Genomic DNA, 15,088 nt, shown 5'->3' on the forward strand with positions numbered 1-15,088 from the left:
GCTGGGAAGCTGATGTCCGACCCTGCCTTCCAAGCACTTCTGGTCAGGCTCAAGCTGCCAACCTTCAGCCTGTCGTCGGAACATTTAGCCGTTGGTACAGCCCAGGAGGCCCTGGAGCAAACGGTGGTGTCCCCCAAATCCCCAGAACTCCTTTATCACAAACCATAAATTCCTGGGACAGGTTACCGTGCTGTGCCCACTGGCACGGCACTGACCCCGACTCACAGTGCCGCTGTGGGGCACAGCAGAAGTGCCCCGTGGGGCTTCACGGGCTGAACATCTCAGCACAGGCAAACTGTTTCATCTTCTCCTGTGGAGTCACTCATGGGTTCAAGCCACCAACCTTGCAGTTAGAAGCCCCTTGCTCAATCCCCTGCACAACAGAGCTCCTTTTTTTGTTGTGCTGTTGTTTGGGCTTCCCAGTCAGTTCTGGCTCCTAGCAGCCCTGAGTACGACAGAAGGAAGCACAGCCTGGTCCTCTAAGGCCCAGTATGAGGAGACCATCCGGATTGCTAGCAACCTACATAGGGTTCCCGAGAATAAATGTTTACGGGAGCAAGTAGCCTCATCTTTCTCGTAAGGAGCTGCTGGTGGGCTTGAACCCCTGCCCTGGAAGTTAGCAGTCAAATGCTTATCCAGCAATGGCACCAGAGCTACAGTACTCTTGAAATAAATAGCAGCAGTACAGTAAAGAAATGACAATGAAAATCTAGCACCAGTTCTCTTATTGCTAGGGGCCAGCAATAGGTTCTGGCTCATCGTGACTCTGTGTACAACAGAGGCTCCGCCCTGAGCCATCCTCAGAATTGTCGTTACCCGGGGCCCATAGTTTCGGCCACTGTGTCAATCCATCTCATTCGGGGTCTTCGAACTTTTCCACTGACCCTTGGCACTATGAAACATAATGTCTCTTCTCCCGGGACTGGTCACTTCTGATAACAAGTCCAAAGAGTACGAACGACAAAGTCTGGCCAGCCTTCAGGGAGCATTCTGACTGTACATCTTCCAAGTGAAATTTGTTGGTTCTTTTCCAACCCATCGTATTTTCGATATTCTTGCTCAGCTCCTTAATTTAAATGCACCGAATCTTCTCCAGTCTTCTTATTCTTGACCGACTTTCACAGGTCTCTGGACTGATGGAAAGTACATGGCTTGGGTCAGGCACACTTTAGTCTTCAAAGTAATATCAGGCTCATTGACCAATCCTATAGTAGCTTTGAAATAAAATCACTGTGTTATCAGTTCTTTCTTATAGATCTACTTTTCTTCATTTTCATTTTAGTATTTTTCTTGGAGTAGTTTTCTCTGCACCTTGGTGGCACCATTGGGTGAATATTGAACTACTCACAGCAAAGTCAGCAGTTTGCACCCACCAGTCCCTCTGTGGGAGAAAGGGTCTCTGCTCCTTTAAGTTTAGGAAGTCTCAGAAGCCCTCCCACAGAATGCTGAGGCTGTCTGCTCCTGTCAAGGCTTGAAAGCTCAGAGACAGAAAGGGGGCAGAGTTCTTCTGTGTCTCATGGAGGCACTGTGACTCAGAATCTGCTCTGTGGTGTGAGCGGGGTTTGTGCTTATCTGAGCACCGCAGGGAGTATCTCCTTCCATTGTGACTCAGTTGGTTTGGTTCACAGGAGTTCAGCTTATTCCCTGACTGCCAAACATTGAGAGGCTCCTAAAGAGTGTAGCCAACTCCTGCCTTCTAGATAGACACATTTCTGAAGGATACAGGTCAGTAGTAATCTTTATTATTTGATGAAGGGAATGCAGACAGTTGGTTAATTGTGCCCCAACATTATGGTTTGCTGAGAAGACTGATATAGAATGGATGTATTCCGATTCTTCCACCTTGAAGCATGCTGCTGCTGCTGCTGTCAGGCACCATTAAGTCCGTTCCAACCCACAGCGACCCAATCTCAATGGACCAAACACTGCTCACTCCCGGGCATTCTCAATTCTCCCCGTGCCTGAGCCCAGTGACGCAGCCACTGCGTCCATCCATCGCGTCCCGGGTGTTCCTCTTTTCCCCACCCCTCCTCTTAACCAAGCAAGATGACCTTCCCCAGGGACTGGTCTCTCCTGACAGTATGGTCAAAATACGTAAGATAAAGTCTTGTCATCCTGGCCTCCAAGCAGCACTCTGGCCTTCTTCCAACACAGACTGGTCTGTCCTTTTAGCAGTCCATGGTGCTTTGAGTATTCTCCAGCCCCACAAATCAGATGCACGGATTCTTCTACGGCCTTCCTTGTTCAATGTCCACCTTTCCCATGCAGATGATGAGACGGAGAATGCCCTGGCTTGGGTCTGGCACACCTTAGTCCTCAGAGAAACATCTTCAGTGCTCTCAAGCGGTCTGTGCAGCAGACTCACCTAATGCAATATTTGTTTTGATCTCTTGACTGTTGCTTCCATGAGTGTGGATCCAAGTGAGACGAACTCTGTGGCAACTTTAACCTTTTTTCTCCATTTGTCATGATGTTCCCTATTGGTCCAGCTGTGAGGATTTTGGTCTTCCTTACATTGAATTGTAATCCACACTGAAGGCTGCAATCCTTGATCCTCATCAGTTGGTGCTTCAATTCCTCCTCTCTTTCGGCAAATAAGATCGTGTCATCAGCATGCCGCTCGTTGTTAGCAAGCCTTCTTTCAGTCCTGGTGCTGCACTTTCTTCATGTAATCCAGCATCTCTGATGAATTGCTCAGCATATAGACTGAATAAGTATGGCGACAAGATACAACCCCTCACTCACCTTTCCCGGTTTGAAGCCCTGCAGAATTCCGTGGTCTGTTTGCACAGCTGCCTCTTGATCCATTCTTCTCAAGGTGATCCGCAGCTTATTCCTGTCCACACAGTGGAATGCCTTTGCAGAGTCAATGAAACCCAAGCAAACATCTTCCTGGTGTTCTCTTCAAGCCTAGCCTTTGCAAGTGTCTTTCCTCTCCTTTCATTAAAGTAAGACTCTTCCTCCTCAGGCTGTTGCCCTAGCCTGCAGGTACAGGAACGGAAGCACAACACTCCCAGTCTTCACACGGAAGCGAACTGTTCTTCCAGAGCGTGGAATCTGCTTCATGCGATAGTGGGGAATCCCAGACTACATGGCTGAGCCTCCTTCAGGTTTCCCTACCTTGCCCAGAATGGTCCCCCTGTAGTGCGTGCCAGGCCTTACTGTCATGAGACGTGGGTTTGCATCCTGCCCCACTCTAGCGTGCCACCCCAGTCTCCCTGTCGTGTTATCTTCAACTATAACAGAGGAAAATGCCACATCCCAGAGAAGCACAATATTGCATGTACAGATGTTTTCTTATCTACAACAGTGTTATCACACTTAAAAAGATTGTTTAGACCAAGGAGGGGGCAAAAATGAAAAGAATGCAGACTTGGTATCTGATGATCTATGTTTAACTATTAATCTTTTGCTAATTTCTCTTTAAAAGCTTGTAGTTTTGTAAGACTGGGTACTAATCATTGCTTGACCTATCATATGCTTGTAATAATACTATTTGCTGAATAAGTGAATGAATACGATGTTCTCAATGAGCCTGTACAAAGCCATCACCTACATTTACCCAGATTCTGAGGGAAGTTATATTTAAATTGACACTTGGTAACAGAAATAAACAACTCAAAAAAACTCTCACTGCTATTGAGTCGATGCTGACTCAGAGTAAACAAAACAGTGACCAATTCAAACTCTTAAAAAAAATTCCTAATAACTTTTTCTTCCTTGACCATTGAGGACCCACCTTCTAAATGCTTTTTATATCAGTTGTCTGTTTCCTGAATTCAGATTCCACATTCATCATTGGCCGTCATACCAGGCCCCTGAGCCAGGTGCACACCCGTGAGGGAGACTCCGAGTTGTTACAAGCTCTTAAAGGTTCTTTGTGTTGTGTATGTCAAACTCAGTCATGGAGCAACATGGAGGATAGACTGAACCTCTTGAAGATGTATGTACATAGATACTGCACAGACACCCTGGCATTTTAACAGGAACGTGATCACATGAGGATGGACTAACCACCATGTGCTTGTCATCCTGGGTGCCAGATTCACCGAGAACAGTGGTTCTCAACCTTCCTAATGCCGCACCCTTTCATACAATTCCTCATGTTGTGGTGAGCCCCCCCCCCCCATAAAATTATTCTCATTGTAACTGTCATTTTGCCATGATTATGAATAGGTTGACCCCTGTGAAAGGGTCATTCTACCCCCAAAGGGGTCTCTACCCACAGGTTGAGAACCGCTGACCTAGAAGCATGCTGGGACATTAAAAGGCCATGCAGGGGCTAGGGACGTAGAAGAGGAAGATGGAATGGGTCAAGCTTCACAGAGAGGCCATTGTCAAAGAAAGTTGATGGGCCCAACATTGGCTCCTTAATGGGTGGGTGTCCCAGAAGGCATCGTTTGAAAGGTGAGGGTTCAGCCTTTGCCTCTGTTCAATGAGAACAATGGTAACTAGCAACAGCAGTTAAAGAACCGAACGCTTTGCCATTGAGTTGATTCCCACTCTTACCCGCTTTACAAGCCAGAGTGGAACGCACTGTTGTAGAGGCCCTGCGAAAAGAGCCCTGGTGGTGGAGTGGGTCTTGAGTTGGGGTGCTAGCAGCAAGGTCAGCAGTTGAGAACCCGCCAGCCACTCCTGAACAAAGATGAAGCTCTCTGCTCCAGTAAAGAGCGCCAACCTCAGAGGCAGTTCTATAGGGTCACTATGAGTCAGAATCCACTCGATGAGCAATGAGCTCTACAAACAAACAAACAAACAAACAAAGGGCAGGTTGCCACAGCTTCCTCCCATGGAGCTGTGGGTGGGGGTCAAAGCACAGACCCTTAGGTTAGTTCTTAAGTTGCCAGGATGGGGAATGAAGAGGGTAGAGGGCTGCTGAGCAGCCAGTGACACTGGTTTGGCCTATTTCGCAAGTCACCAGGGCAAAGAATGTGAGTGCTGATGGAAAAGCCAGCGAGAAGCGCTGCACCAGCCTGGAGCCCCGGTCAGGTTCAGAGAAAGGGCTAACCATGTCTGTGCACATCTCAAGACCCCTTCCACCTGGAGAGCTTTATCAACAGGCTAGAACATCTAGAAAACCCATCGGCATCGCATCAGTGCCGACTCACAGTGACAGGGTGGAACTGTCCTTGTGGGTTTCCAAGACGGGAACTCTTCTCGGGAGTAGAAAGTAATTCCCACAACTGGACCCACGGATAACATCACAGTCAGTGGAGAAAGGGTTGGCGTTGGCGTGGATTTCATCTTGCTTGGATCCCCAATCGATGCTCATGGAAGTCGGAGTCAAGAGAACAAAAGATGCACTGCTCCGGGTCAGTCTGCTGCACAAGACCTCTGCACAGTCTCAGCACAAGGGTTGCAGAGCAAGGATGTTACTTTGAGGACAAAGGTGGGTCTGACTCAAGCTATGGCATGCCCCATTGCCTCCAAGGCATGTGAAGGTTGGGCATTGGATATAGAAGAGCGAAGAAGAATCAATGCATTTGAATTGCGGTGCTAGAGAAGACTATTGAAAGGACCATGGGCTCAGAAAAGGACCAACCAATCTGTCTCGGAAAAAGGTTGACCAGAGTGCTCCTTAGAGGCAAGGATGGTGAGAGTTTGTCTTACAGACGTTGGACAAGTTATCAGGGGAGGCCTAGAGGACAGTCTATCTGGTACAAGAGAGGAGCAGTGAAAGAGAGAAGATGGCTGGGCGCAGTGGCTGCCACCATGGGCTCCAGCCGAGCAATGATGGTGCGGATGGTGCCGGCCGGGCAGGCTCCACTCGGTGTGCCTCAGTGCGCTCTGGGTTGGAGCGGGCTGGATGGCACCTAATGACAACATGGAATCAATTCGGCCCTGAGGCTGCAGAATTGCTGGGCTTGTGGGTTCAGGTGTACAGCATGGTTTAACTACTTAAAATCTAGTTTGAATTTCAAAGTATTAATAAATTAACTCTTCTGAAAGCATTCCAGATTATTTTAACCAGATCAGTGTTTCAGTTAAAAGTCAGTAGAATGGAACCTCTTCAGGGATCAAGTAAGAATGTATCTTTTGGACATTGGGCCTCCACTCAAGTACTTACTCAATACAAGAACACTTTGTTCTATTGAACTGGCATCCCATGATGTATATCTTCCCAACATGATTGCTGAAGAAAAATGGGTGCATAAGAAAATATAGTGAAGAAAGCTGATGGTGACCGGCCATCAAAAGATATAGCATCTGGGGTCTTAAAGGTTTGCAGGTAAACAAGCAGCCATCTAGCTCAGAAGCATCAAAGCCCACATGGGAGAAACATACCAGTCTTTGTGACCACGTGGTTTAGAAGGGACCAGGTATCAGACATCAAATAACAAATAATCATATTAGTGGGTGCCCACCTTCCCAATATGCTCACTGAAGACAAATGTGTGTGTAAGCAAATGTGGTAAAGAAAGCTGATGGTTCCCAGCTATCAAAAGGGTCTTAAAGGCTTGCAGGTAAACAAGCAACCATCTAGCTCAGAAGCAACAAAGCCCACATGGAAGAAGCACACCAGCCTGTGTGACCTGAGGTGTCGAAGGGATCTGGTATCAGGCATCAAAGAACAAAAAAATTATATCATTGTAAATGAGGGTGAGTACAGAGTGGAGACCCAAAGCCCATCTGTAGGCAACTGGACACCCCCTTATTGAAAGGTTGCGAGGAGGAGAAGAGCCAGTCAGGGTGCAGGTTAGCAACAATGAAACATACAACTTTCCTCTAGTTCTTAAATGCTTCCTCCCCCACTATCATAATACCAATTCTACCTTACAAATCTGGCTAGACCAGAGGATGTATGTTGGTACAGATAGCAACTGGAAACACAGGGAATCCAGGGTGGATGACCCCTTCAGGACCAGTGGTGAGAATGGTGAGACCTGGAAGGTGGAGGGAAGGTGGGGTAGAGAGGGGGAACCAATGACAAGGATCGACATATAACCTCCTCCCTGGGGGATGGACAACAGAAAAGTGGGCATCAGACAGTGTAAGACATGACAAAATAATAATTTATTAATTATGAAGGGTTCATGAGGGAGGGGGAAAAGTGAGGAGTTGATATTAAGGGTTCAAGTAGAAAGCAAATATTTTGAGAATGATGATGGCAACAAATGTACAAATGTGCTTGACATAGTGGATGGATGTATAGATTGTGATAAGAATTGTACGAGCCCCCAATAAAATTTTTAAAAAAAGAATGCACCTCTGCTTTGCCTAGCAGGTTGTCATTCAGTTCAGCTTCAGAAATAGGCAGCTGTATGCTTTCTATCAGGGTCTTCTGGAGAAGAGTTCAGCGCTAGCTCCTAGGATGTCTGTAGTCACCTGCCATTGGATTCCAAGTCATGGTGAGCCAATCAATGTGTATCAGACTAGAACTGTGATTTCACAAGCACGTCATCAGATCTTTCATTCATGGGCCTCTGGGTGGACTCACAGCCATCCTTTTGATTTTCCACCGCACGTGTTTAAAGTTCATTCCGTGAATGCACCTACTGAGAATGCAGTGGTCTCTAAACGGCCCTGTTACCTAAACATGAGCCCATTGTAGACTGCAAAGTCGCAACAAGTTCACAGCATCTGGTCTTTCTACTATCTTTCAGTAAAAAAAAAATGCAGTGAATAATGAGATCGTGTGAATTTTTTAAGGGATGAAAGTACATCCCATTTGAAGTCATTGCCATCCTTACTCCATCCAGCCCACAGCAGTATGCAGAGTTGCTGTCACGTGGTGGTATGTGATTTTGAAGCTCTCCCGCCACTCTTCAAAGATTACGCTATGTGCCCTTAAGCCTTCAAGTTAGCTACAGTTCATAAGACTCAGGAGTCATCTGTAAGTGATCTCAGTAATAACTCTTAACGCCAAAATGCTTAGCTTGAAAATCGTATCCTCCACCCTTAGCAGAAAGATAAATTTTTGTTTAATTCACCCTAGAATGTGCACAAAATTACATGCATACAATCGGTGAACAGTGCTTACTAACTGAGTAGTATGAACTTGGTAAATGAGGCCATTTTCTAAACTACGGCTATTAGTGCATTCATTACTTGAATGTGTATTGCATTTATCCTAAAGCAGGAAAAATTTATAAAATATTTTATTTATCTAAAATATTTTAGTGAGCAATTAGTTTATGTTATTGTATTTGTCTGAAAGCATAGAACAATATCTTTATTCAAGAGTTTGTACATTCTGGTTTTTGCTTGGTCTTCCTCTCCATTCATGTCATTATTTTGTTATAAAATTATATCAGTTTTCTGTTACAAAATTCCTTAAATATAATTAATCCTTAAATGTTAACAAGTAGTTTTGTGAAGTGCCAGATTTATAGAAAAACCTAAACATTTATAAGAAAGAAACACATAGAAAAGTTGAATTAAAATTAAGGAATCAGACTAACCTGCAGGATATGGGAATGCTGGTTTAAAATGAAAGGGGTCATGGGATCGTCTTCAACTGCTCATGGAAGAACAAAAGAGGGCGCTGCTGTGGTGTGGTGAAAGGATGGGCCACTTTTTCCACATCCTTGAGGCAGCATCCTCCACCACAGCTGTTCTCAACCTTCCTAACGCCTCGTGTGGTGGTGACTTCCCCCCAATCATAAAATTATTTTTGTGGCTACTTCACAACTGTCATTTTGCTACTGCTATGAATCAGGCAGCCCCTGTGAAAGGGTCGTTTGACCTCCCCCCCCAAGGGGTCTCGACTCACAGGTTGAGAACCACTGATCTAGAGGGAACATGCCGAAATCATTCAGATGAGAAGATAGTCAGGGCAGCTTCCAATTTTAACTTGAAAAGATGATTTGCAAAAAAAAAAAAAAGAAATCATTGTCAGTTCATTGTGGCCTGGTCACCTATTATATATTAAGTTGTACATTTCTTGTATTAATTATTAACTATATGACATATATGCCAGCAGCCCCATGGGCTCCTAGTTAAATGCAGAAGAACAGGGTGGACAAGTGAGATGAGAAACATGGGATCTTACATTGTCCGCAGAGAGCCTGTTGGCGCCCTGAAGTCTCTCGGAGACTCTAAAATGAAGGAGCTCTGAACTTGGTGCGTCCGCACACTGGTCTGACCATCAGGTAAGGGTTCACTCAGGGTCATTGTTTCCAAGCACAGAGACTGACATCCTTTTCCTTTGAGTCTCAGGTGTGTTTCTTCCATATTTTCGAAATTGGAATGTATTTGCAGTTGATGTGTTTACTCAATCTGGTCAGGGTCCCTGTCTACCGCCCGAAAGCTATTTTTTAGTTAATGTGTGTGTCTTATATTCAACTGTGTCGCTCCCATGGAGTTGAGTTGGACTCATAGAGCCCGGCCCCTCCCTGAATTGGGTTCTGAGGCTGTATGTAAATCTTTCTGGGAGCGGAAGCCTCATCTTTGTCCCAAGGAGCTGCTGCTGGGTTCAAACCGCTGACCTTGTCGTTAACAGTTCAACGCTCACTCAACAGCAGGATCAGGCCTCTTAGGGTTGAAGAAATTAGTATGTTGGTGGGGATATGCTTTCTTTGGTGGGAAGACAAATTAAGTGAAGCTCTGTGCTTTGGGGGAGTAGACATGACCTCAGACTGCCTGAAGGGGAAGAAGTAACTGAATACAGGAAGCTCTTTAAAGATCTGAGGCACTTCCTGTGGACCAGCTTAGGTCTCTCTCTCTCTCTCTCTCTCTCTCTCTCTCTCTCTCTCTCTCTCTCTCTCTCTCTCTCTCTCTCTCTCTCTCTCTCTCTCTCTCTCTCCATCTCCTGGTCCAAATGAGCTGTGTTCTCTGCCCTGACCATTCACCACCGCCAGGGCTTCTCCGTCTTGCCCAGTGTAACTGAGAACAGAACCATTCTTGGAGGCTGGCTGATAATAGTCAGCAAGTCACAGCCAGGGCCCGGGCTGTGGTGTGAACCAGGAGCTGGCCAGTGATACTTGTTGTGTCCATGTTCACACAAGAAGGGCCTGGTGCCCCTTCCCTGTCGGAGCAGCGTGACAGGCACGCTTAAGAGTCAGACATCAAGAGTCACTGTTTCTGAATCAATCAAGGGGGCAAGAAATCACATGATTCCTAGAAATTATGAGCTACCTCTTGAATGAGAGACCAGCGAGTTGGGAAATAGAACGGAAGGGAAGCTGGGATGGTGCTGGGGCGACTCAGAAACATGTCCAGTTCTCCTCTCCCTGCAGCTCCTCGTGATACCTGATGGGCAGGGGCGCCGCAGGCATCCATTGAGGCAGAGGGAACAAACAAAGTTGACCGGCAGACTTATATAAATTATGAAATTTTAAAATGTACTCTGCATTTCATATACTCAGCAGTTTGCAACATGTGTATTATACTTTGATATGCCAAACAAACTTTCTCTAACCACTTAATCAATAGGCATACTTTGACCATTTTTTTCCTCTGAAATTTTACCATGCAGCTCTTGAGATATTCAGCCCCAAAACAGACAAGTATATTGATAGTTCTCATTCTTTTGTGAGCGATGAACATTCGGTTCTACTTCTGGGGGCCGGTGCACCCCAGAGAGGACTGTAACCTGCTATTGATCAGCTGATTGAAGATAAATGGCTGAGCCGCTTGTATTGCAGATTACATCATTAACATGGTCAGTAAACCATGAATTGTTCAATAAGGCGTTTATCTTTTTCATTTGACTTCTGCTCTTTTATCATTTTTATTATAAAGGACAAAATTGCCCACACTAACCAGCAAGATCAGTCTGAAAAGAGATCAAGTGGGCGGCCATCACAGGCGCACGGCTGCAGACCGCCGCATTCTGATGTTTAATGATGCTGCTTTTGAATGAAGAGGAGCGAGTTTTGATGATTGTTTTCTTTCTATGTTTTCTTACAGCTGCCCTTTGCCTCATATTTACTAGAAGCCGTGCTGGAGAAAATAAACAGGAAGAGGGAGCTGATTGAAGAGTATTTCACAATTATGAAAGAATCTAGATGATATTACAACAGGACTTTTTAATTTTTCCCAAATGCGAGAACTTTTAAAAATGTGCAGACTTTTTAACATCACGTGACCGGAGAAGCAAGCATTGTAATTCCAATACAGTGTTTGCTCCGGCCATCAATAGGCAGGTTCAATACCAAAATAAGGAGGCTCTGAAACTAATTAATTGCTGAACAAGTGAAACTAATTAAGTGTAGAGCCACTTAAAAGGAAAGAGTGTAGCATTTGATTGTCAAATACAAATACCGCCACAAATCAATGCAAACTTAAAAATTATTTTCCTTCCGGGCCATTAGACGATGCTCGGACAAGCTTGGTGCCCAGACTGGTCGGAGTCTGACTAAGGGAGAAGGAAACCCAGCAAAACTTAGGGTTCAATGTTGTACCTTTTACCAAGACACTACACGTTTTACATGCAGTCACCTGGAATGACCCTCAAAAGGCATATTCACATGAAAAAACAAAAAACGTAAAATGAAGCATCGTAATTTAAGGCAGAGCACTGAATAAAACTGTGGTCCAATTTATCTGTTCCCATTGGTATACTGGATTATTTTCCTACAACTATTCAATAAAAATAAAAGCATTTTCTCTCTTTGATTCTCAATACTTTGTGCGGCCATGTGAATTAGTGAGGGGCTATTAGCCCAGAGTGGAAGGGTCAGTTTGAACTAAATGCACTCCTACCTGGTCAGCTGGAGCTCACGTAGACCAAGTAGGGTCACACACCTGGGACATGCTCTTCCACCTTCACGCCTCCCTTGTCCCCTTCACGATGTTCCTGCCCCATCTGCCGCCTTTTCAGTCCAATTCATCAAGCTTATTCCCGCCTCCAGTCTTTGTCCTTTCCAGAACCCTCTGTCTAGAATGCTCTGCCGTCAACTTCCCCCAGAGATGATGATTCCACCTCACTCAGGGTCAGCTCACACGTTCCCTTCAGCGATGCACTCCCTGACCACCTGACTTTCCTTTGTGAAATACAGCTTTCTAGATGACTGTGCTGTTCACTTACTTGCTTATGTGTGTATTTTCTCTCCCTGCCCAACTTATAGAAGGCTCTAAGATGAAGACAAGCCAGACATAAAATACCTGCTGCCATCAAATCAATTTGACTCAGAGAAACCCACAGGACCAACACAGACCACAAGATAAGCATGTTTTTACAGTATTAGGTGGTTTACAGTATTAAGTGGTTGAAACCGTTCAGAAAAGTATGACCTTGTGGCTTGTGAGGTTTTTATGAAATTCGGATTTCAGTGTCCATAAATAAACTCCGTTATGGAACAAGCCAGGCTTGTTTATTGCGTGTTGCTATGGGGCAGTCTGTTGGTGCGACGGAGACACCCGGCCCTTGGAGGTGCCCTCACCACCGCTGTGCCAGCGACGGTGGCACAGTTGCAAACATGCTGGGTGCTGCCACCGTGTCTCCATTCGGCCTCAAAAGCCTTGCTGTGCATTCTCATCCCACCTCAACCAACCAAGAAGAAGAAGGCCATCCCACATCCTTGAGGCCAGGGCTGTTGGGATCACTTGGCTCCTGGATTGACTGGCATTGGGTTGAGCGTGTGCAGTGGCCCCACAGCCGCGCACAAAAGAATAAGGGAGCACCATCATTGCCTGACTGAGAACTCATCACGTTCTCAAGTGACAGGGGAGGAATGACATGTAACTGTAATGGAACTGCACAATATCATACTGATACCCAAACCAAGGATAGTACAAAAAAGAATGCACGGTAGACCAAATAATGTCCCCTCCCACACCAAGCTATCCAAGCCCTGGTGCGTGGGACCCATCAACACGTTGCATGTCAAAGGGAACTCTGGGAATAGGATGAAACCAAAGACTGTAGTTAGGGGCGATGGTACTGACCCCTCCCGTGGGACTCCCGTCAGCCAATGGACGCATGTGAGAGGAGGACTGGAGGGGGTACACAGAAGGCATGTGGCACCAAGCAGCAGACATGCACACAGATGTGACACCATACCATGTTCTCCTGCAGGCCCACCCACACTGGTGACCAGTCCAAAGCAAGCAAGGTGGACCTTCTGTGCTCCCTATGATCTTCATGTTGAGGAATTTCCAGAAGTAGACCAGTAGGCCTCTCTTCCAAGTCTGTCTGAATCTAGGGCTTCTACTAAAACCTGACCGCCACAGGAGGCCCTGCTGGGCTCACGATTTGAAATCTGGTGGCTTCGTGCTTAATCACCACAGCAAGGAGCCGTCGCAGCCCCACAAACTGACAGGCGTGGCCGCACTTTCAGCTCGGTCACGATAGACCAAATAGTCCTTGGCACGATACACCAAATGGTCCTTGACTATTACTCTGCGGGTCTTTGTAGCCTCCGAAGGAAAGCCTCTGGGCTCCGCCAGTAGCTGCAAAGCCCGACAGATGAGACAAGTACCCGAGAACATCAAGGAAGCCCTTCACCTGGTTGAGAGCCCACGTTCAGGAGGGCTTGTGAGATGAGCAGACAAAGTTGCTATTTTAAATCCCTGCACAGAATTAAAACTGCCTTTGGTACGAGCACACAATGTATGTGAAAAATTTCCCAGAACACAATCGAATGAAGAGTAATAATTTTCTTGCCTGTGACATAAAAGCTTTCATCAAATCCATGGTTTCCTTTTTAACACAAAGAACTGGGTTAGCTTTTCCTTTAACGGGATACAAACACATGTTTTGTTTTTAAATGTTGATTTTTTTCTACTCAGCAGGAAACGGCAGGTCCTGCCCAGCTCCGCCCTCCTCAGTCCAGCCCTTAAGTGCCCCCCCCCCCCCCGGCCGCTTAAACATGGTCCACAAAGCCACAGCCTCATCACCAGCACTTGTCAGACACTCTGCCACATCTGTTTCCTTTGCTTCTAGGACACCGGTTCTCAACCTGGGGGCCGAGACCCCTTTAGGGGTGGCCCGATTCATAACAGTAGCAAAATGACAGTGATGAAGTAGCAATGAAAATAAGTGTATGGCTGGGGGTCACCACCACATGAGGAACTGTAGGAAAGGTTGAGGACCACTGTTCTAGGGTATCTTTGAGACTGAGCAAGAAGATGCCTCTGTCTTCTGTGTTTAAGATTTATGGGAGGAAAAATAAATAAGCTTGCCTTTGATTAGACCCTGGCACAAGGAAGCCAGAGATGCGGTTTGAGATCACTGGACTTTCTTTGACCCTTGTTCTACCCCCCTCTTAGCATGTAGACCTTCCATAGTAGCTAGCTGTAGGTTTCAGACACAGTCTCTCTCTCCTGGGGAATACTTCTGTCCCTTCACTCAGTGATGCGAAGACTCAGAACCACACGGGGCTCTGCAGCTGGTTCAGCCCGTGGTTGAAGCAGGTGTCCCATCAGCTGAATCCAGAATCCCATGTTTCCCATGGTGCGAGAGGTTACTAGATAGCGTCACGTCTGGCTCCAACTCATGGTGACATTTATGTTTAACAGCACGTGCCACCTCTGTGATCACTGATGTCTCGTGTCCACTGTTTTTGCTACTGTGTGTCAATCCTGCTTGTTACGGTTTCCCTGGTCCTTGCTGACCCTCTACCGGCCGCTTTCTCCATTTGTACCCTCTGGTTTTGCCTAACGATGTGGTCAAACCATGTGAGCCAAATGCTTCTCGTCTTTCTCCTGCATCTGATTTGTCTGTTCTTCTGTCTACACAGTCAGTATTCCTTGCCAGCCATTTGGACGCCATCAATTTTCTGTCGTCCTTCTCACTGCCCATAGCAAACAGAGAGGTGTGCGAAGCTCAGATAAGCCCTCCAAAGAGCACGACGGTGCAGACTTCCAGTCTGCAGAACACAGTCCCCCATTCAAATCCTAGAGGGCCCGACCATGGGACCACCACAGAGCCTGCCGCTGGCAGGGTGTTGTCAGTCCCACCAAGTTACCTGGCGGTGGCATGCGCTCTCACATGACTGTCTGTTTATGAAGGCACATCAATCCATCTATCTGAGCACGTTTGAGCTTTCTGTGCATCACAAAAGCACAAAGTAACTGCCAATGGGGTTTCATAAATAGGATCCTCTGATGTTCACTTTGGCAAACAGAAATTGTTTTAGGTATTAAATGTATGTAAACAAATCCCTGAAAACAATTGTTTTTCATTTCCTGTTATCTTTGTGTT

At 46.2% G+C, this 15,088-nt stretch overlaps 1 protein-coding gene across 6 annotated transcripts in view; it reads left to right on the top strand.

The window, feature by feature from the left end:
• CNTLN (centlein) overlaps positions 1 to 12,168 on the top strand; it is a 294,237-nt gene extending 282,069 nt beyond the window's left edge. For 2 of the 6 annotated variants that reach the window (XM_075559966.1, XM_075559963.1), the window contains exon 26: positions 10,852 to 12,166. In XM_075559966.1, coding sequence (XP_075416081.1) covers positions 10,852 to 10,953 — 102 coding nt within the window. In that variant the 3' untranslated portion in view covers positions 10,954 to 12,166. Of the gene's footprint in view, positions 1 to 10,851 lie in introns of all 6 variants that reach the window. The other 4 variants (XM_075559961.1, XM_075559964.1, XM_075559967.1 and 1 more) reach the window with 3 other exon arrangements.
• The last annotated feature ends 2,920 nt before the right edge of the window (positions 12,169 to 15,088 follow it).

Source organism: Tenrec ecaudatus, chromosome 10 (genome assembly GCF_050624435.1).
Source record: "Tenrec ecaudatus isolate mTenEca1 chromosome 10, mTenEca1.hap1, whole genome shotgun sequence".
NCBI classification, from domain to species: Eukaryota; Metazoa; Chordata; class Mammalia; order Afrosoricida; family Tenrecidae; genus Tenrec; species Tenrec ecaudatus.